At 43.0% G+C, this 23,176-nt stretch overlaps 1 protein-coding gene across 2 annotated transcripts in view; it reads left to right on the forward strand.

Annotated features, from left to right (window-relative positions):
• Positions 1-354: 354 nt before the first annotated feature.
• LOC139767144 (6-phosphofructo-2-kinase/fructose-2,6-bisphosphatase 1-like) overlaps positions 355-23,176 on the forward strand; it is a 91,503-nt gene continuing 68,681 nt past the window's right edge. For both annotated transcript variants that reach the window (XM_071696173.1, XM_071696172.1), the window contains exon 1: positions 355-1,348. In XM_071696173.1, coding sequence (XP_071552274.1) covers positions 1,249-1,348 — 100 coding nt within the window. In that variant the 5' untranslated portion in view covers positions 355-1,248. The remainder of the gene's footprint in view (positions 1,349-23,176) is intronic.

Raw genomic sequence — 23,176 nt, forward strand, 5'->3', positions numbered from 1 at the left:
TATTTTATGTCAGTAATAGAACAATATAATGAAGAATGTTTGTTTAAAATCCATGATTTAAAGAAATGTTTGGGTTCATTGTGTATGTACGTAAACGCGCATACGTTGGCCAGCCTGGGTGGAACTTGCAACTATTACCAATTTTGAAGTAATTTTTTGATATATTCACATGAATGCTTGCCTGTTTACCTTTAAGATTTACTCTGGTACATTGGACACGAATATAAACAAATGTCAAACTCCTTGGTTTCTTCTTACAATTTGATTTACACGTTATTCGCCTCATATGTGACTAAAAAGCAGTAACTGGCATCAGTGAACCAAAACAAACCCAGAGCTGCGCCATGATGGCGCGCACTCATGAACAGGTCGTGAGGTGGATAACGTTGTCACTCTGTTCTTTCAGCTGGTTGATTCATCGTCCTAGTGTATCCAAAGCCCACCCATGTGTAGCAAGGCTTTAGTGCAGAAATTAAGTGTGGGCCGTAGCACATTCCCGTACCATAAAGAGTACGGACTGACAGAAGGTTATAGTGACTGTTCTGGTGTGGAGGAACTTGTAAATCAACAATTGAGGGAAGCACAACTCCACCTCTTAATCGGGAACTTTCAAGGTATTTTCACTGTCAGTAATCTCCAGAGATATATTGTGCAGTGATACACATATTCTTTGGCAAGCCAGGACCACGGAGAGTCCAGCTTTTTCACGGAATAATCACATCAATGCACAAAAGATAACGAATCAAGAATTTATTTAGAAACAGCCTTGCTCGCTATTAGGACTCCATTAATAAAAAGAAAAAGCGATCAGCCGATGAACGAGTTGCTTCCTACTTTCACCGCAAACCGGAAGGAAGTGCAGATCAAGTGGTGTTTACACAGTTGGCATTGACGGTGGTATCTGTGCCTGTGAAGGTTACGTGTGATCTTGTCACTCATCATAGGTATATATATCCAGAGATCAACAGGAGGCTGCACTACACGGCTTTCTCTCGGGGAAGGAAGAACACAAGACTTGGTGGACCACCAGTGTCTGCTTCTCCAGCACCACCAACAAAAAAAATTAACTTTGCAATACTCTTAGCAGCAAAACAGCAAGTTGTAGCTATTTGTGTGGAACTTAACACGTGACAGTACAGTGTTGTCTGAACCAGTTTGAAACGGACTTGCGGACAGCCAGTAGAGCCCGGACTTGAGTGGGCATCATCGAAGACAGTATACTTAAGAATTAGTGCGTTTGAAGTAGGAATGGCACCAACCCCTACTATGGATCCCGCCAACGGGGAGGAAGAGTGGCGGCGCATGACCCGAGAGCATCCCGTCATGAGGATGTCCAGGAACGATAAAGGTTAGTCATACATAATGATTCCTCGCTACTGGCTTATGTTTTCATTCTCCTAGGCTGGTCATCTGTGGGCCGAGTGTGCATTACTTATCATCATTTACCAGTGAGCGGGCTTTCTAATGAGTGTTTGTTACCATGCCCTTCCCAAAAGCTTCAAAACCAACCGAGGTTAAGTCAGTTTACGCCTGTAATGATTTCTTGTGGCCATTCAGTATCATAATGACAAGCATCATCTGAACGCGTGATCCATTTGGAAGTCTTGCCGAACTGACCATCCTGGGATGAAAGAAAAAATCTCTTGGGGCATCTGTATACTCTCGGAACACACAGCTGATCCATGCCCTGAACTTAAAAGTAAAACGTTCTGATGACTTGTACAACTTATGATTATACTTTCATTGTAGTCCGCAGCCGAACACGAATCTTGATATCCATAGTGGATGATTGTGGTACAACTTGAATCTTGATATCCATAGTGGATGATTGTGGTACAACTTGTGTTCATTGGCAAACTGTTGTTTACTGTCCAGTTGAGTGTTTGGGAGAGTTGAAGCCAGATGATTCCTATGTGGCGTCACTACGGAGTAAAATAGTGTAGAGATCAGATTACCACAACCTGGTTATTGCCTTTGGTTTCCTTTAATTGTCATTTCTTTGCCTGTTTTTATGTTAGTAGTATTCAGTAGTTAACGATGTAGTATTTTAACTTGAGTTTTGAATAATTTTTACTCTTACATCAGTAGGCACTTAGGTAAAGTCAACTATTTTACAAAGGTTCAACAACCAAGGTAAGTCTGCCGAGAATTTTAACAAGTTTTTCATTTATCTTACAGTGTGTTGTGATATGTATTTGGACATAACGTTATATTTTGAACGATTATGAAGTCGCCATTAGACGGTAAGCTTCATTCATCGAGAGCAACTTTCTTCCTACATCCATTATGGTGAAATGGCGTTTCCCACGCCAAGTGTTGGAATTCAGAACACGAATCTTTTTACTGTGATGGCTCCTAAGATTCTTACAATTGTTCAACCGAACATCATTCATGGTGAACACAACTCTACCATGGCGACATCCTGGGAGTACACTATCATAGCAACGTCGTAGATGCTTAAAGTTTTACTAGAGACATTTGTTTCATGGATACTCAGACCCAAGGTCCAAGTGAGGAGGTCTGGCCTTGACGTTATAATGAAAAAGGTGTAGTCCCTTTAAAAGCAGGAGAAGAAAAGGATAGCAAAGGAAAGTAAGCCTCTCTCCCCACCCTCCAACTCCGTTCGGCAACACACAGGACGAGAAAACGGGTTGAAAAAAATACCTTGTGGGCCTAATATGCCCTAAGAAAATTCATATAGGAGAGTCAGAACCTGAACATGTCATGCATCCTTTCATTTCTTGTTATAAAGATAATAGTATAATCTTTGAGCAGCAGCCTCGCAACTTACAATTCCTACATTAGTCCTTATATAGAAGGATGAAATAATTCTTTGTGGTTCCTTTAAAGCAGGCAACACAGGTTAATCAGTGTTGGCAAGTTACCGCAGTATGGCCAGGGCTAGATCAGTGATTAAGAAGATAGCCTGACATATCACCACATTATGGTGATTGAGTGAAAAAAAATATTACCATAAAGTGAAAGTTGATATTCAGGCTTAATTGTAACCATATTAACAAGTGTTGCTCGGAACAGCATGATCTGGATAGCTTATTTCACGCGTCAATAATCTAGTTGATAAAGAAACATTTCGCGCAATCCAGATTACCTCTGAGTTCTAGTTCATTTAGCTCTCGTTTGTAGTACTAGTGCGACCATAAAATTTTCAGTATCGAAGTTATTGAATTCTTGTGTTTTTAATCATTGTTAAAACCACTCTCAGAACCGCCTCTTGCTTTGAGAGAACAAATTAAGCTCCGCAGTTTGTCCTCGTATGGTTTGTCTCGTAAGGAAGGAATTAGTTTACTTGGTCTTTGCAGCAATGCTTCCAATTTAAGAATTTCATTACCTGGGGGGGGGGGGGGGGGCAGAACTGCACTGCTTATTCGAGGACTTGTGAATAGTGGCGATATAACATCCTTGCATTTGTATGTAAAGTTTCCTTTAATGAATATTAACATCCAGTGTGCTTTCTTTGCAGTTTGCTGACAGTACTGGGAGTGTTTGTAGTTGCAGGAGACACAGACCCTTACCTAGATACTTACACAAGGGAGTCCTTTATCGTGTAGCCTATCAGTTCATTATCGAATTTTTTTTAAGGTTTCTTGCTTGCAACTTTCTGGACCATTCAGCTATTTTATGGAGACCCTCTTGTAATTCTATCATCTGTAGTCAATATGGTATTGACGATCTTTGTCATTACAAATTGGATACTGATGAACGCTGAACTGTACCAAGGGCAACATCAGAGGATATGCATCGGTATTCATGTTACACAGAAGCAGTCAGATTGGTAAATCTTTGATGATTAGAGATTCACTGCGCAATATATTAAACAGTAATCAGTTGATATGGTAGTTTGGGACTAGGATGTGTTCCCGTGGCGCATAAGTGATAGTGTCCGTTGTATGCGTTTCCAGGTGCGTTTTTTGATGTTGCTAAGAGCAACCTATGGTAAAACCAGCGTTAAGCTTAGCCAAGTTTAACAGAGTTTGAAGTTTGAAATTAGTTGATTACAGACAACTTTACCAAGGCAGACACCAGCTCTGAAAGTATTATCCAAACATCATTTCAAGAAGAGTTGTTAGAATCATGACCAATTTTATAAAATGGAGCTAGCATCAACACCATTTTATGAAGTGTAATAGGAGAAGGAGTAGTTTAGGAAGTGTGACCTAGGTTAAAGGTTAGTTTAGAAGTGTAACCTAGGTTAAAGGCTAGTTTAGGAAGTGTAACCTTGGTTAAAGGCTAGTTTAGGAAGTGTAACTAAGGTTAAAGGCCAGTTTAGGAAGCGTTACCAAGATTTATGGCAAGTTTAGGCATAATCAGAATTATAACAGTTTAGGAAGTGTAAAGTTAAAGGCCAGCGTAGTGAACTAAGTTTGAGGCCAGTTTAGGTGTAACAGGGATAAGCTTAGGATGTGAAGCCAAGGTAAGACCAGTTGAGGAAGTATAACCAAGGTCAAGGCTAGTTCAGGAGGTATAACCATTGTTCGTGCAGCAACGTCATTTCCTGAGCAGGCGTGTTAGGATATTGTGGTTTTGGCAGCTGCCTGGCGGGGACCGAGAGACCGCGGAGTTATTGTGTTTGGTCCCGTGAGATGGTTGCTGTCACCCGAGAACCATGTTGCTTTCGATCATGTTCTGCTTTGTGAAATGTAATGTTTAGATGTATTGCGTGGTCTCCATATATTTGAAACAGTAATATGTTTAGATAATCATAGGGTTAGGGTAATTCAGGTTTTTGAAATATAACGTCGTATGATTTAAGTTGTACCTTCGCCATTGTTTCATCTGTTAAGGTAGTTCGTGGATAACGTAAGTTCCTCGTTTAAGTATTATTTTTTAGAGCGTTGCTTATATGGCATTTTGAGAGCAATGTTTTCTGTCCAATTTAGCTTTTTGAAATATTGGCAGTCCTTTGTTAAATTGAGCTTTTGATTAAGTAGCTGTGTTTGGTTCACTTACAGCTCGTTAGTTATCGGAAATCTTGTGAGCAATCTTCAGTCAGTATTCCTCATGAGATCCAATGTGGATCTTCCGTAACCACGACATAGCCGAAGCTATGTTAAACGCAAGAAATACAGGGTTATACTTAGTTGTGACTTTGTATATGTCGTGTTTTTATCTACCTAACTCACTGTAACCATGGTAATTCTAAAGGTTGTGCCAGATATGGGCAACAACCAAGTCTACCCAAACCAGTGGTATAACCAAGTTATTTTTACGTTTGGTTGAGGAACATAAAGAAAATTATTTGCTTGGCAGTTGTTGCCCAAGCCTGTCTTGTGAAGGGGCAAAAAATAAGAAAACTGGGTGACGACATTTAGTGCACAATTGTTGGCTTGTGGCTTTACGACGGATATTGTATTTATTGTCAACCATATCCAGGAACACGCTTTAGGGGTTTATTATTATTATTATTATTATTATTATTATTATTATTATTATTATTATTATTATCATTATTTACGTACTTTATTTACATATATTTGGTGTGAGGATGGGCGCTGTGTTTGCGGAATTTGTATTTCATAAAGCTTTATTCTGAACAGTAATCCGCATTAGAAATGAGGAAAGAGTTTTGAAGAAAGTGAAAAACATTTCTCTAACGGGAAAGGTTAGGTGTTAGGTAAAGAGTTCTGAAGCTCAGCGTGAACGGTGAAGGGGGGAAAAACACATCACAATAGCCTGTCACTCTTGAATAGTCAACAGCCACACATAAATCATGCGACGTAGTAGCTTCCCAAGTATTACCTCTTTTAGGTAATGGTGGAGACACACAAGCAGCCAGCTTTCGGGAACAGAAACCAAAATTTAGGGAAGGTGCAACAAATTGCAGCGTAGGGCCAGTGGGTCAAGCAACGAGGTCAGACTAGTGATGATAAATCGGATTGCCCTTATAATCGACTCTGTGTAGCGTGTAGAGAGGTAAATCCTCCTCACATGTATTATCAGTACTATCTACTAGAACGGGTCGATCTTTTGAATAACTTGAGCATCTGTTGAGGAAAAGAATATACAGGATCTGATAAGGGCTTACAATTTCGTGTAGCCCAACTTAGGTATTTGTAGACTTTAGGATATCCAAGATGGGTTAGATGTTACTGTGATACCAATATGTGTATTATGTAGAGGGGTAGAACTGCACTTCCATCAAAAGAGATGGGAAAGTTATTTGGAGTTTTAGAAGGAGAGATGGGCAGACATTGGGTTTAGAGGCATTAAAACTTAACCGGCCCTGTGAAATATTCTGTCCTAGTACGAGTTCACGGAAGTTGCGAGGAGACGATATGCAGACGGAAGCAGAGAGGATGATTGGTGTTGAGCCTTCACCATATATGAGCATATTTGGTTGTGTCTCGGAAGAAACGAAATCGTTGGTGAAAAGGATGAAAAATATAAGAGAGGGCACAGCTGTTGATAGGGAAAGGAGATACTGATCCATTGAAAACTATAGAAATAAAACGGTCAGAGTGGAAACGAAGAGAGGGGAGCTTGGGAATGAGAACCCGATGCCCCACCCTGTCTAAAACTTTGGATATATAACTGGCTGTCATATAGGATCCTCAGAAAACCTTCAGAGATGATGACCAGTAAGATAGGAAAGGATGTTACCAGTGGATCTGGCATTGTGAAGGTCATTTAGATGCTCACAGAGAATACTGTATAATTAAGTAGAGGAGGAATTGAAAATCCTCAGAAGCATAAGTTAGAGGAGCAGGAGGATCGTTGGAAGGGTTAGAACGGTCATACTTCTGTGGGATAAGATGTTCCATACCCTCACTGCTCCTTGTATCATATCTCATTCCCACGGTTGTCTAGCTCGACCCTGTACACCATGCTCATGTTTGTCTTGTCCTCTGGATACACCATCTTGATGTGTTCCAAGTAATGATTCTCATCCCAGTTCTTGTATTATTAATCTTTCACGACTTTTCATGTAAGTCCTTGTACATAACGTTCATCATGGCGTCGTGCGTGGTTCCGGCCTTCTGTCCTGCCTGTTTGTGTAGGTTATGTCTGGTGTGGCCTGCGTCAGGTAGGTGCTCTCTTTACATAGATGGAGGATATCTTGAAACACGTTATTGTGGTCTGTCCTCTGAAGTGTCTTGTTTATCCTTATCTTTGTTCTAGTTAACTTGATATTATTCGGAGATTCCTAATATTCTGATCATCCTAATTACTGTTCCGATTATCTCCTTTATTACTCTAAACTAATGTTGGTAATGCCCATTTTGCAGGGTCTGCTTGGTCAAGGGGGATGGGTAGGTAGAGTAAGTGGGGGAGGGGCGGTGTTGGGGAGAATGTGGTGGGGAGGGAAGGGCGATGTTGGGTATGGTGGGGAGAGGGTGGGGTGTGTGGCAATCCAACTTTCACCTTCAAACACCCTTATGCTCTGGCCCGTCACCCGGCCGGCTGCTCGCTTGGCCCGCGGGAGGAGGGTGGGATGCTGGAGTGATTAGGGAGGGGATGGTGAGGTGTAGTGACACGTAGGGATTGATAGAGTAACAAGGTGACATTCTTGTGGTAGATGAATGACACAGGTGAAGTGGGCGAAGGTGGCAATTGACTGGTAGGTGTGTGAATGTGGTACTGTAATCTAGTGCTAAATAGTGTACGTAATCTCCGGGTTGCTTATTACCAGAATATTTCCGTTTCCTTCACTCCCGTCGATACATCGTTACCAGCCTTCACTAGAGACTGGAACACAAGGGCACTGAGGACATGGGTGACACAGGCTCTGGTTGGCGTTGGCAACGGTGTTGACCATCGCGGTCCATGTTGAATTATTATTACTCTAAGTTGTGCTGCCGATATATATATATATATATATATATATATATATATATATATATATATATATATATATATATATATATATATGTGTGTGTGTGTGTGTGTGTGTGTGTACTTTTAGTATTTTCATCACACTTTTGTGTTATGAATCTGTCAAGAGACTGATTCTGGAGAAGGTTATCCTTCTTGCTTCATGGTGATGGTCACCGTCTTGGCTTGTTGTGTCCGACAGAACGCTGTTTTGGTTTTCTAACCGTCCTTCATGATGGCTGGAGATAAAACCACTCTGGGAGGCTATGGTGTGAGGTGAGGACTCTTGTGGTGTTGTGTGTGCTTCCCCAGAGAGCCGGGTCGTGGGGCCTCCTCTCAGGCCAACTTGTCAGGTTTGGCGGCTCGGCCAGCCAGCACCTGCCGGGCAAGAAACCCCAGCCTCCACAGAAATAATTTTTGTGTTTGTGTGGTGGCTTTGGGGGTAATGGAGGGACGTGTGGGTGGTGAAGGACCGCCCAATACCACAGTGGGAGACGGCGTGGGAGATAGACGTCACGGCCTTTTTTGTGGGTGGGGGGGGGGGGTTAAGCACTTACCTGGAATAGTGCTTTAGGTTAGTAATTACTGGGGAGGATCCCCCCCCTCCCACCGGGGGACCATTATGGGGAGGGAGGGAGTTGCCAGATAACGTCGGCAAAGGCAGGTGATTGCTTCTGAATCCTATTAACTGACTGGCTCAGCTGCTGCTGTTGTAATCCCTCCCACTGACTGGCACAGCTGCTGCTATAATCCCTCTTGATAACTAAGACAGCTGCACCAAGTGTGACAAGAGTTTGTGTTACTAGGTAAACACGACCAGGAGGGTTGCTAGTTAGGGTGTGTGTGACAGCCTGGAGCCGGACATGCTTCAGTGGTCTTGGGTGCATTTGGTGTTACAGTCGTTAGTGAAGTTTTATCTTGGGGCGCGTGTGTTACAACGGGTGACGTGGCTGTTTCGTAGCACGTATGACGGTTTTAATGAGCGTTACGACAAGTTTTACAGAACGCGTTACGGGAGATAACAAACCCTGTTTGTATCAGCGTTACGAAGCATATCAAACCAACAGAAAAGATCCAGCTCATAACTAGCGTGACGGAGGTGTTACGGCTGTGCGACGGGCCGCATCCTTGGCTCTGGGTTAGAAATTCAAGGGAGTAGGTTCTTTCTGGCTGTCGTGCGCACACTTGTGGGGCGCACGCTTCAGTCAATTATCTTTTTATTTGGACCTGTAAGCATTACTTTTGTTTTATTATGAATAACAACTCAGAATTACCAGTCGTAAAAAGATTTTGTATTTTCTAACAGCCTTTAAAATGCACTTTTACTTCCGTGTTTGTGTGGGTGTGGGGGGAGGTCGGGGGATAGGCATCCGGTCTTTGGTAAATTTTCAGATTCTGCCGAGCAAACATGGCGGCGATTATACCGATTTTATTTTTCAGAACTGTGATGATGAGCTGCACGAATTGCTGCCATTGCCTGCATGATTGTCTACAATTATATTAGTTCCTCATGATGCTGTTGAAGTTATATTTCCGGTTAAATGATCAATAACGTTCGTTGTTGTGATGAAACTCTTACAGTCTGGCATTTCCTTGATGTAGGAAATTGTGTTGTATGACGTGTGGATGTGTGGCCCGTCAAGGAGAACTTGTTTTCAAAAAAAAAAAAATATTTATCTTACGTGGAGGAATTTAAGAAATTACCCTTGATGGGAGTGCTGGCCCAACACGTGCCGCATCCTGTATTAGAAGTTTAGTTGACTTTTGTTATCTGTATTTGAATATTAGAATTAGGACGAGATGGAATAGATGATAAACAGGGGCTTATTGGCTTGTGGCTAGCTAGGCTAGGCTAGGCTAGGCTACTCAGTGCACGAATTGTGAATCAATATTAATGAACTTTTTTTTTCAGTCTAACGACAGGAAATAATGGGCGTCTTTTTTAATGATTTTATTTTGTTTAAATGTTTGTTATCAATAGTAGCTTCTCCCAGTTGTCAGTAGGTGTTGTGTAGAGAAGGAATTCCTAGTATGGGATGTGGAGCCACATCTCTTGAGGCGTAGCCAGTAGCCAGGTGTATCTGATCACCGGATTCCTTTCGACTTGGGACAGTTTATCTATGTCAGTGTCACCATTTTTTTTTATGTTATTTTATTTTAAAGATTCAGTCTCCTCAGAGCGTCCACTCGCGTTTTTTTTTTTTTATTCACTTTACCCATTCCAGAGGAAAGGGGAAACGGCTGCGTTGTTTTCATTATTGATAAAAGATCGAAAAACTGACGTCGGATTTTTCATGTTTAACGGGATGTAGGACGGATTTGTTAGTGCGTGTGATGCGGAGTGAGAGAGAAGGGGAGACGGAAAGGGTCTTTTCCAGTTGGGGCCTAGTACCCACCACATGAAGCCGTGTGTTACGTATGGTTGTGTTATATGTGAGAGTGAGAGATTTAATCGTGTAGAGACAAAGTATTACTTAAGGCAAATCATTGTGTCTCATAAACATAGTAGATTTCTGCTAGTTAGGCTTTAGATGAGGGAAAGATAACGGTTTTGAGCTTGTAGAAAATGTAGGGCATGAGTGTCTGCTCCTACCCGAGCTAGGCTCATATATATATATATATATATATATATATATATATATATATATATATATATATATATATATATATGAGAAGCTAGGCTCATATATTATTATTATTATTATTATTATTATTATTATTATTATTTTTATTATTATTATCCAAGCACCTGTCTTTGCCTATCTTGAAATCAATATATATTTTTTCCAGTATTTGTCTTCTATATTTCCCTCATAACAGAATGCAGTAGAGTTTTTAAGCAGGTTTAAAACACCCAGGTGCGCGCACGTCCGTGGTATCCCCTTAGTATGCATACGATGTTTTAAGTTTCCAGATGTCATCGCCATGCTACTGTTGACACACACACACACATACATTATTATTATTATTATTATTATTATTATTATTATTATTATTAAAATGGGAAAGGCCGTTAAATGTATGACAATTTATTAATGTATTATTATTATTTATTATTTTACGCGGTCAAATTGGTAAAAAGTAAAATTCCATTTAGTTAAGGTTCATTGGTAAGCACGGAATTAGTTAGGATTATGAAAAAGGCGGGACCGTATGTATTGTTTGATGTGTTTCATATTTAAAATAATCAGATTTCTGTGTTCTATTCTTAAAGAAAAATCAGTGTATTATTAACAAAATATAGAGTAATTCTTGTATAGTGCAGGGAAACAAAGATTGATTTGTCTATGTTCATTGTGTTCATTGTTAGACTAGGGGAGGTAGGAGGTAAAGGAACAGAAGGGAAGTGAGGAGAATAGGGAAGAAGGCGTAGGATAGAGGGAGGGATGGGGGTAAATAGATGAAGAGAGGGATATGGGTAGGGCAGCTGGGTTAATGATGAAACGTGGGAGAGTAAACTTGGGCGGGACCCAGTTAAGTGCCGATGTAACGGAATCGGCAGGTGAGCCGCCTTAAGTTCGGGATTGCTGATAAGATAAGCTTGAGCACATTTTGTAGAGGGAAGGGATTAGTTACATATGTTGTACCATAATCCTACGTAGTCCTTCTTTGATGACAGAATTTTGATAGTGTTTTTTGTACTAGTTTTGAAGGAGACATTGACTTTCGTAGATAGATAATGACATACTGTATAACCGGAAATAAGTACAGAAGAGTCATTATTGATAAGCTCAGTAATATGGCATGTTTGCCTCTGGTCTTTGTGGAAGACAGCGGTATACACGTGATAACATATCGCCAATGTAGCCTCGTGTGATAAGGGCCAAGGTTCCCTATCTATCTTTCTTTGTTTTTTTTTTCAATGGTCAAGAAAACCATATTCATGTGGATGCCTCCATGACCGCGATGATAAGCCTTTGAGCACGACGGTACGGCCCATAAGCACGACGGTACGACCTATAAGCACGACGGTACGACCCATAAGCACGACGGTACGACTCGAGCACGACGGTATGACCCATAAGCACGACGGTACGACTCGAGCACGACGGTACGTCACTGACTGATTTGCTCCGTTGTCAAGAGGCAAGTTTACTATGCACCCAATGGTTATCGTGTGGGCGGGAGCGCGGAAGTATTACAGAGGTCACACAGGGTCAGGGAGTAATGGCCAGATAGTTATGATACACTGCAGACTGAATTTTATCATTAACCCTGTGGTTTACCAAGGTGTCAGTTTTCAATGGACCATAAAGGTTTACCACAGACCTTGGAGACTACTAAGAACTCTTAGTTTACCAAAGGTTGAAAAGTTTACAACAGACTGGATTTTATGAATCCTGTGGTATACCGCGAATTCTGGAGTTTACAACACTTGGAGTTTACCATATATTCCTGGACATCCTACGAACCATGATGTTTACTGCATAGTGTACAGTTTACCACAGATCCTGTTTACGGCAGACCGTGGGGTTTACTACGGACCTTGAAGTTTACCAGTCACCCTGTAGTTTGCGAGTGAGGTCAGAAGCACCTTGAGCGGTACCTTAAGAGTGAAGCGGTCAGACGGCTTCCTTGTGCTTGCTTGGCAGGGGTTGTCTTCCACCGCCTACGTCTATCCTAGCTGGCTAGGCTACGCTTATCTTGGCTAGGTTTGACTGACCTGTGGTGAGCTAGGCTAGAGGGCTCTAAGGTTAGTTAGGTTGAGTTGATAGAGGCTACTATGTTAGCCCGTTAGCCCAGCCTAATATGGCTTAGGTGTTGGCTCGGTGTAAGGTAGCCCTGAGTCGCGAGCTTCGGATGTTGTTGTATACTTGGGACGAAGCAGAAGGTCACAGGGAGAAGAGGCTCTGATGCAGGCGTCCTTAGTTATGCCTCTCACGCAGGCGCACTCCTGACGCTTTCTGTAGGCAGCCTGGGACTCCTGTTACCCTGGGGACCAGAGCTGACGCTGCCTGGGGTGAGGGGTAGGTGACCTAGACCTGACAGGAAATTAGACACACCCAAGAGATGGGTAATTTTAGTGGGTCGACTCAAGAGGGTGTTAACTCAGTAGTGCCCACTTAGTTCGAACCATGGTATTCTTGTGTTGCCATGGGATTGATGGAATGCCACCGGGCAGGAATGTAGGATAAATTCATCATATCACGTCACCTGCCCCTTTCCTTATTCTGTAATCATGTCATTGTCTGAGCTGTGGGTCATGTCCTCTCGCTCAGGTCTACACTGTGGGTGACTGTCTCATTATCCCTGACGAAGTGTTGGAATAAACACGAAAGCTTGGAGTATCTTCTTTTAATCTTTTCTGCTTGATGTAAGAATATATATATATATATATATATATATATATGCTACAAAAATATAATGCATATGAAACGCGCCTTTTCCATATAACACAATGCCCTCAACCAGCAGGGATTCGAACCCGGCACTATTTGCAGTATATATGTTAGTATTTGTTTAAGCGAGGATTTTAGTAGAGGTAGGTGGCCACCTATTGGTTGAGGAAGCGCGGGCCTCAGGTCCGATCAGCCAATGGCTGTGCTAGGAGAGAGGGCAAGCCTGTGATGTCATCAGTACTATGACGTCACTTGGTCGCCTCGACGAGTCGCCCGGTTCACCTCCAACCGGTCCGTCCGTCCGGCGCCTCGACCGGTCCTGACGTAGGTTGGGTTCTAAGTAAATGTTTTCTTTACAACCTCAGGGAAAATAAGGTCAGGTTATTTCCGATATGTTGCCCGCGTTCCTTGCTTATGTGTCTGGTAGTCGGCCTCGATTTGTTTGTATATTTTGTGACCTGTAGATATTCGTGTAAGGGTGTGAGTTGTTCTGAGACACTTACGGATATATGTTTATGTCTACTTGTGAGAGTGCGGTCAGGTAGAAATATGTCTTAACCTCTAGATCAGGGTAACCCCTCCATACATACAGGCGTCACATAAGAGGGATTTGTGCTGTTAGCCGATGTCACTGTCCGTCAGTAGGTAATTAACACGTTCGCTGTCAACTTGTAAGTGTTCGTGGTGGTAAATAATTAATGCGTCCTGCTTAATAATCTGTCAATCACTGGGAAGGTCGTAGGTGTACGTACGTTATGACCTTTTCTTTGGATCTGACCTGCTGTAGTGGCAGTGTATATCCTGGCTATATGGTCTGCCACCCCTAGAGAAATGGACGCGCGCACACTGAAATATTGGACATGACCCTCCCGCATGGACGTGCACCCACTGCTGGCGATGTATCTGCCCACTGGTGTTGATAGTGTTCCTCAACATGTTGTCAGAACGACATACAATAGATATTAATATATATATATAATGTTACTGTAATCAATAACGTTGATGCAGTAATGTGTGCTGTATTTTTTTTTTCGGCAATTTTCGTTTCACTGTTTAGTTTAGTTTGACTCAACGGTAAGGTAAAGTTCATTACCCTGCGCTCGACCGTCTTGCTCACATTCCCGGCAGGAAAACGTTTATATGTTGCACAAAGTTACATAGAAACGGTTGGTCGCAGAAATACTGCAAATGTATTTCATTATTTTGTATTTATTTATTTCAGTATGTGACTGTGTTCCTCGTTGAGTTACATATGCTAGTTCATCACAAAGTACTAATGTACAGGAATGATGAAATAACTACGAATTATACTCTTCAGAATGCATCTTGGACAACGAATTCGTAAGCAAATTCCCCATTTTTGATTCGATATCTTCAGGCAAACTATGGCACTGACGTGGGCGGGCAATGTTGTCGGTACTAACACAGGAGGGGAATGTGCTCGCTGCATTCCTTTTCTTGACCCCTCACTTCAGGTCAAGAACGCTCGTGTCATGTACAGGTCGGGTGTTCAGGTCGCGGATATCTTCCATACCCGTGTTGTCATGATACCTGAAAACTAAACTACCTGTCATGACCCTTGACCTGCATGTGGGCTGTCGTGTGGAGCACCTGAGACGACCCGTCATTGGAACGTTTGACCTGATAGTTACCTGATAACGCTTATACATGCTCATGACCTGAAAGCTGTGGTCCTTAGCGATGTGCGAGTTGGTGTGGTGCTAGCTTCTGACCTCATCAGAACCGCGCACTAAGTGACGTCCCTCACCCCTGGAAATGGGTCGCTAATCGAGGAGGCTCCGAAATGCTCCGAACCAACGGCTCGACACAACAAACCAGGGAATTCCTTGCGTTCCATTTTACTTCCCCAGCGATACCACTTCCACTTCCCAGCTTAACGCGCCCCTCTTCCCCATTCCCCCTCTCACCCCCACTAATAACAAACGCCCTCCGCCGCGCCCCTCCCACGCACCTGGGAGGCATCGACCGACATTCCGACCCCCTCTAGATAGCCTCACATTCCAGGCTCGTGATAACCCGACCAGACACAGGAGTTCCACTTCCTGGTCGTCCTCCCTACTTCCACGTAAAGGAGCCGGACCAGCATTGTTTAATTTATCCTTTGCCTGGGTTACTTTGCGGGTTACTTCTGTGTTGGGGTTATCTTGGAGGTCACTTCTGTGTTGGGGTTATCTTGGAGGTCACTTCTGTGTTGGGGTTATCTTGGAGGCCAGTTCTGTGTTGGGGTTATCTTGCGGGTCACTTCTGTGTTGGGGTCAGTTCTGTGTTGGGGTTATCTTGGAGGTCACTTCTGTGTTGGGGTTATCTTGGAGGCCAGTTCTGTGTTGGGGTTATCTTGCGGGTCACTTCTCTGTTGGGGTTATCTTGGAGGTCAGTTCTGTGTTGGGGTTATCTTGGAGGTCAGTTCTGTGTTGGGATCAGTTCTGTGTTGGGGTTATCTTGGAGGTCAGTTCTGTGTTGGGATCAGTTCTGTGCTGGGGTTATCTTGGAGGCCAGTTCTGTTGTTGAGGATATCTTGGAGGTCAGTTCTGTGTTGGGGTTATCTTGGAGGTCACTTCTGTGTTGGGGTTATCTTGGAGGTCAGTTCTGTGTTGGGGTTATCTTGGAGGCCAGTTCTGTGTTGGGTTATCTTGGAGGTCATTTCTGTGTTAGGGTTATCTTGGAGGTCAGTTCTGTGTTGGGGTTATCTTGGAGGTCAGTTCTGTGTTGAGGTTATCTTGGAGGTCAGTTCTGTGTTGGGGTTATCTTGGAGGGTAGTTCTGTGTTGGGGTTATCTTGGAGATCAGTTCTGTGTTGAGGTTATCGTGGAGGTCAGTTTTTTGCTTGGGTTATCTTGTAGGTTAATTGTGTGCTGGGGTGTCACCGCCACATACTCGCTTCACAAATATTTATATTTTAGTGAAACATTTTTTTTTTCTTAGTGTACTTCCCAAAACCTTGTTTACATGTAGAGTTCCCTGACCTTTGTATATCGGGTGCGGGGGGGGGGGGGGGGGGGGAACTCCCCATAACCGTATTTCCCAGACCCTTGTTTACATGAGTTCCCAGACGCTTGTTTAGGAGTGGGGTTTTGGGGATTTGTTTACTGGAGGGATATCTTAGAGATTGGTTTACTTGGAGTTCCCAGAACGTTGTTTACATCTGGGGTTCCAAGATCCTCGTTTATGTGAGGAATTAACGAACCTTGTGAACATGGGGTTCCCAGAGCATTATTTACATGTAGGGTTCCTTCATCATTGTTAATAAGTGGGGTTCTCAGATCTTTGTATGCATGTAGGGGTTACCAGAATCTTGTTTATATGTGGGGTTCCCTTAACCTTGTTTAGAAGTTTGGTTCCCTGGAACTTTGTTTATATTTGGGGGTTGCCAGAACCTTGTTTATCTGCGCCTTCCCCAAAACTTTGTTTACATGTATTTCAGTAATGATATTTACGTATGTAATGGCCAGTTTGTCAAATACCAGTGTGGTTCTGGGAACTCACTTAACATATGCAGTTCTCAGAAAGACTCCCTGGTGAACAGCGAGAAGGTCACTCCAGAATTAACCATGTTAGGTATGCACACCCGAGACAGGCCTTACTCTCGCGCCATGTAAATGACGGTAAATTTGTTGATACGTGATCTTCTGTAGCTTTGTCAGATAACCAGAGCCGTTGATTCTTCATTAAGACTCAATCTGGATTGGTGGATGGCTCGTGGGCCAGGCTTCTATGTTCGTCAGTTATGGTAAGTTAGGATACATAACTGGTGTTGAATGGCTCAATGTCCGTGTCTGTCACTCAGATGGCTCATCCCTCGATCACTTGCAAACTACAGCTTGATGGTTCTAAAGCCTAATGGTCCTGTAGTTTAATGGTTTTACAGCATTAATGGTTCTGACCTAACTAAACCCAAGGACCAGCTAATGGCTGGACTAATGGGCTTGAAGACCATGTAGTGGTTGGAGTGATAGTCAGTGGGACTCATTGTCCTTGATGGGGGCTGCACGCAAGCTAAAGTTGAACATAAGTGTGTGAATCATGCGGCAAGGACGGTATTCTTTATAATTAGTTGGCCATGCTTACGGTGCAGCCTGTGGCGTACCCGGTGTACCCTACGTACCACATACCCATCACATCTCAAGGATAGATTTCCTCTTTCAGAGAGAGAGAGCGGGACTGAGCAGGGCATAGCTACTGTGCGGAGGCAGTGGAGCGCGACGGACGGGGATAGAAGGGCGAGAATGTGTTGGTGTTGACACTTCATTGAAAACGGAATGGATTAAACTTCTGCAGTTCGATAAATTATTGTCTTCTGATTTGTTAATAGATTATCTATCAGTTATGACTATTTTTAAAAGGAGGAAGTCAGTGTTCAGGTTCTGGCGGGGTCAGAGGTCACAAGAAAAAGTGGAGGTGCGTGGTCAGAGTGTCACTGTCGCAGCTTACTGTGCTCTTGTGGGAAGAATTGTTCTTAGTGCGCATAGCTGCTGGAGTTATGATGTCTGGTTATGTTTTATATGTTGTTTGGTAGTTACAATGTAGGGTTGAGGCTCTGCGGCAAGGCATTTAATTGTTCTAAAACCAACGTGAAATTGATCATCTTGAACACAGCATTATAGGACCTGGAGGACGTGAAATACACAGTAGGTAAACTTTTACCGCAGTCGTGGCGCCATTTTCAAACCGGTCGTGAGGGTAGCCTGCAATCCTTTTATGGAACCGAGGAATTATGGATACTTTGGTGAAGGACACTAGGATGAGAAATTTGGAGAAAAATTTATGAAGGGAAAAATTATGTAATGTCGAGAAAGTATTATATTAACATACACTGGGCATACGTATTGTCAAGATTTTTTTTTCTTTTTAACTTGATCGCCGTTTCCTGCGTTTGTAAAGCAGGAACGGACGAAGAAATGCACCATTCACTTACATCCATTGTCTAGCTGTCATGCGTAATTTACCGACACCACAACTTTTCCACAACCAGGACCCACACACACCTTTCCATGGTTCATCCCGGACGCTTCGCACAACTGTTTCAGTCCTTGACATCACGGCGATCCTAGTATACCACATCGTTCCAATTCACTCTATCCCGTGCACATCTTTCGCCCGCCTACATGTTGAGGCCCAGATCACTCAGTACCATTTTAACTCCTTCTGTTTCCCATTTGTTCTCCCCGATCTTGTTCCCTCTACTTCAGACACACATATCCTCTTTGCCAATCATTAAGGAGTAACACTGTACAATATATTGGCCTGCGGTGTCGCGGATGGTAGCTAGTATTTGATTATTTTTGTGTAATATTAACTAGCTTGAAAATTATACGAGAAAATAGAGCATTGTAAAGCTGACACGCAGGTTAGGTTAATGGAGGGAGGGAGGGTAGTGGGCTGGCACCCACCATGATAACACTGCTTTGGCCGGGCATACGAAAGTATTGTGGTCGTGTTCAGTTTTGTTGGGGAGGGCCGCGTTCCTATTGTTCGGCGACGAGTTTGAACTCCCTCAAGGACCGCGCAGTTATTTGAAAAATTCTCTTGGTAAAGTTTTTTTTTCTTTCTTTTAACTTGACTCTTTCTTCTTGATCTTCGCGTCACTTCTTAAGCTCCTGGTTCATGTTTTTGATCTTCACGATGGATTGAAAGCGATTGCACTCGACATAGCGTGCAAGCGACGCGTCATCCTTGGAGAGAGAGAGAGAGAGAGAGAGAGAGAGAGAGAGAGAGAGAGAGAGAGAGAGAGAGAGAGAATAACCTTCTCTCCAAGGTAATGAAACTTTAAATAGAGATGCATTGATCAGGCTAGTGGCGCTGGTCTCCACCTGGGGAAGGGTCTTTCCGTGCAAAGATATAAAATCCAGAGGTACTTTTGTGCCCTGCAGGGCCAGCCCAGACTAACATGGGGCGGGATCATACCCAATGCACAGAGTTTGGGTGCCGCTGTGCATTTACTCAAGCGTCATCATATGCTAGTTTGGATTTTAATGTTTGTACATAAAGTAAGTCATTAACTTTGCTATTTATGATGAATTTTTAAACTGGTTTTGGAAAGTACTTGCGTGGGCCTACGTACGTGCGTGCATTCGTGTCTGCCTGATTATTAATTATTGTTATTATTATTATTATTATTATTATTATTATTATTATTAGTAGTAGTAGTAGTAATAGTAGTAGTAGTAGTAGTATGGTTTCTAACCTGAAAGTTAGGTCATCGGAGTATAATTAGTGTTGTAAATATATTTGCTCAGTCAGCATGACGCGTGGATTAACTGCTTGGGAAATGTCAGCTCTTGTGGCGTCATTGCTCCTTTGTTTGGGCCGCGTCGATCGCGGGATTTTCACAGGAATGTGAGACCCACATGATCATAGTACGATCCATGTGTTGTGTCGTTGTATGATCCACGCAGGAAGCACACTGCGACATTTCTCATACGAGCCATATCGAAAAGTGTCAAAATTTAATGCTATCAAGTTTTTGCGATGTTGGAGTGTGTGTAACGGTCGACCGTTCTAAGAAAATTGTTGAAGGCAAATGAATAATTCCTGGGGACTCAGACTATAGTGTTGATATTTTCATATTTTTTCACAATATTGAATAAATCTTCCCAGGTTGATCACCATAGTGAATTAGGTGGGTACAGAGGCGGGCGGGTAGAGAGGAGGGCGAGGCTACAAGCTTTTAGCTTCGTGGACCAACAGCCTGTTAGTGACAGTCGTACATGTCGTACACTCTAACGGTCGCACAGCCTTATTATAATCCACTTTCATGATGCTAACCTTAGCGGATCATATCAGACGTGATGACTGTTCCTGTTGGACATGTAGGCTGTCGGGCTACACAGATGTTGAACTGGAGGCTGTGGGGACGATGGGCGGGAAGATACGTGTGTTGTAGAATACATTGGTTCCTAATGCTTGCTGCTGGGTGAGCAAAAGTGAGGAAGATACAACTTTTAGATGAAGTAAAAAGTCTAGGGAAAGTTATTGGACAGCTGAGTATAATTTGGCATTACGTTGAACCATGCTTAAATATCGACTTTAAAAATCCTTTTGGTGTGAATTTGGAATTGATTAAAGTTTATATAATAGATCCATCAGAGTATTTGAAGAGTATATTTGTGTGGAAGTATATACGATATATCCATTACACAGTTACAGAATATGTAAATTGAATTTTACAAAAAACAGATCTACAGGGAGTTTATGAGTGTAAATATTGTACACAAGGGCCAGAAAATACACACCTGGCATCGCTGGATGTGTGACTGCCCTCGACATGGCGACTTGCTTTGCCACCTCTACTGCACCAGAACAGTATGACATGTTCTTCCACCACCCACTGCACCAGAACAGCCTGGCAACGTTGTCATCACCGACCGCACCAGAACAGCATGGCAACGTGTTCTGTTCACACTGATCACATTATAACGTATGGCAACATCCTCTGATGCTACACCTCACTATTAGGGCACAGCAACAGCTGTACTCTGCTCACATCCCTCACTACAACGGCATAGCAACACAAGCTGGGCGATATAATTTATTTTATGTTATTGTTTTTCTTTGAGTCTGTTATATAATCTGATAGTGAGGTACATACATGGGGCGGACAGATAACAGGAGACCCTGATGGTCCATGACCAGGTTATCTACTGAGGGACGTTAGTAGTGTCCTGAGGTCATTATGGTAGAGACAGGATGGTAAAGCAGTGTGGAGGGTGTGGGGAGGGGAAAGAGACTTGGGTGATATAAAGGTTGGGTGTGATGAAGAGTGGTTGTAGTAATGGATTGGGATCATATTAGGGTGGTGATAGAATGACGATAGTGATTGGTAAGGGACTAGAAGATGATATGGACGTAGGGAGGTGGTAGTGTAGATACCCAGCATGATTAATACAGCTTGCAGTATAATATCAAGTTGTGTTTGCAACACTGGTTTCGTATGTGTCGGGGAGTTAAGCCAGACCCGTACTAGCATGTCTGTCTGGGGTGACTACATACTCTGTCATTACAACCGTCTGGCGTATGTTTTTAGGTAATTACTGACCTGTCCTATATGGGGGGAGGCAGTCGTACACTTATGGGACTTCATACTCTCACAACCACCATAAAACATTTGAAACTTTAACATATGTTTGTCGATACTTTCTCTTCAGAAATCTCTCGCTCGTACGTGTCTGGAATTAGGTACAGTGATTGTCGTGGACTGACTCTGAGATCTTATTGGCTACCATGAATAGCACTGACCCCGTTACTAAATGTTAATCTGGGTCTCGACTCTTGTTAAGTTACCTCCGTTACGTTACGGGTGTAATATACGGATACTTTCGTTATGGGTGTGTTACAGTTACCCCCGTTACGTGTGTATTTTATAGTTACGTCCATTAGGTGTATAGGCCTATTGAGATAAGCAGTGACAGCCCCGGCTACAGCTCGTATGTACGTTATCTTCAGCCCTGCATCGGGGGATCCAACGCTAATGGTGGTGGTGGTGTATGATACCGTAATCTATTGGTCACCCCAGAAAGGCTCAGCCCCATATACATTAACTACCACTCTCCCCAGACGTAAGGAATCATCCACTGAGAGGATCTCCTCAGATTTCTGGGGTCACCCCAGTGAGATTCTTGCACCCCATAGAGGCTGTTACACCTCATAATAGCAAAACCATCATCAGATGTGAGAGGTCTCACCCTGACACACCCCGCACTGTTACTTTCCCCAGGTAAAGTCGTGTCTCCGTACAGGGAAGCTTGGACCGACTGTCTCTCTGATCTCTGGGGGTCTTCCTTCCTGTCTTCTGTAAGTTGTCTCATCATTCTGGGGTGTGATCTGGCCGTCCCCCAGAACGAGAGAGAGAGAGACGGAGAACCAACGATAAGGGTTTGCCTTAAGACAAGGCTGTGTAGCTGAGTGTGTGGGCGGGGTGGGAGCGGCCTTGTAGTGAAGGTCGTCCTGGGCGGCTGGGGTTATCCTGATCAATATGGCCGCCCGTTCGCCCTCCTCTACCCGCCATGGAACTTTTAAAATCTCTCCCAGGATGAACAGCGCCTCAGCTGGACCTGTGGTACCACCCTCCGCAGGTGACGCTGGGATAAACATCCACCCTCCCGGTGGACTCATGTCTACCACACGATTGTTATTCGTGGGATGAAAAAGGATCGTTCTCTCTCTCTCTCTCTCTCTCTCTCTCTCTCTCTCTCTCTCTAAACAAGTTCAAGTTGGGATTTCTCAACGCTTCCTTTCTCGAAGGGTGAACAAAGACCCATTCATATCCTACCAAAGCATCCCATTTTCTAGGATGAACAACGTCTTGTTTTGATCCTCTCGAAGCTTTTCTCGTGCTTGGATGAAGGTCTGGGTCGGTATGGTTTGATCCCCCGAAAGATCGTAGGGTTAATGTAATCCGAAAGATTGTTGTAATCCGATAGAGATTCTGTTGTTACTCTGATTATTTTCATGTATTTATTAACTTATTTATAGTGTGTGTGTGTGTTTGTTGGGGAGGGGGGGGGTTGCCGAGTGCAGAAAACCCAGCACAGAAATGAACCGGAGTTACGACACAGCTTCAGTCTGTTCAGCACAATTTTGTTCGGAGGAGCCGCTAGAACGGTTGTTTGTTCTGTGTTTGAAGCCAAGCACATGTGTGATAACAGTAGTAACATGAACATAGTAGGCCTAGTGAACATAAGCAGGAATGATGATAATGAATATCCATATATATATATATATATATATATATATATATATATATATATATATATATATATTTTTCTTTCAAACTATTCGCCATTTCCCGCATTAGCGAGGTAGCGTTAAGGACAGAGGACTGGGCCTTTCAGGGAATACCCTCACCTGGCCCAATTCTCTGTTCCTTCTTTTGGAAAATTAAAAAAAAACGAGAGGGTCACAGTAGTGCGCGTGATCTAGCATTTGCCGAAAAACTGGTACCATTTTCTGTTTTATCATATATATATATATATATATATATATATATATATA

Source organism: Panulirus ornatus, chromosome 59, assembly GCF_036320965.1.
Source record: "Panulirus ornatus isolate Po-2019 chromosome 59, ASM3632096v1, whole genome shotgun sequence".
Lineage (NCBI taxonomy): Eukaryota > Metazoa > Arthropoda > Malacostraca > Decapoda > Palinuridae > Panulirus > Panulirus ornatus.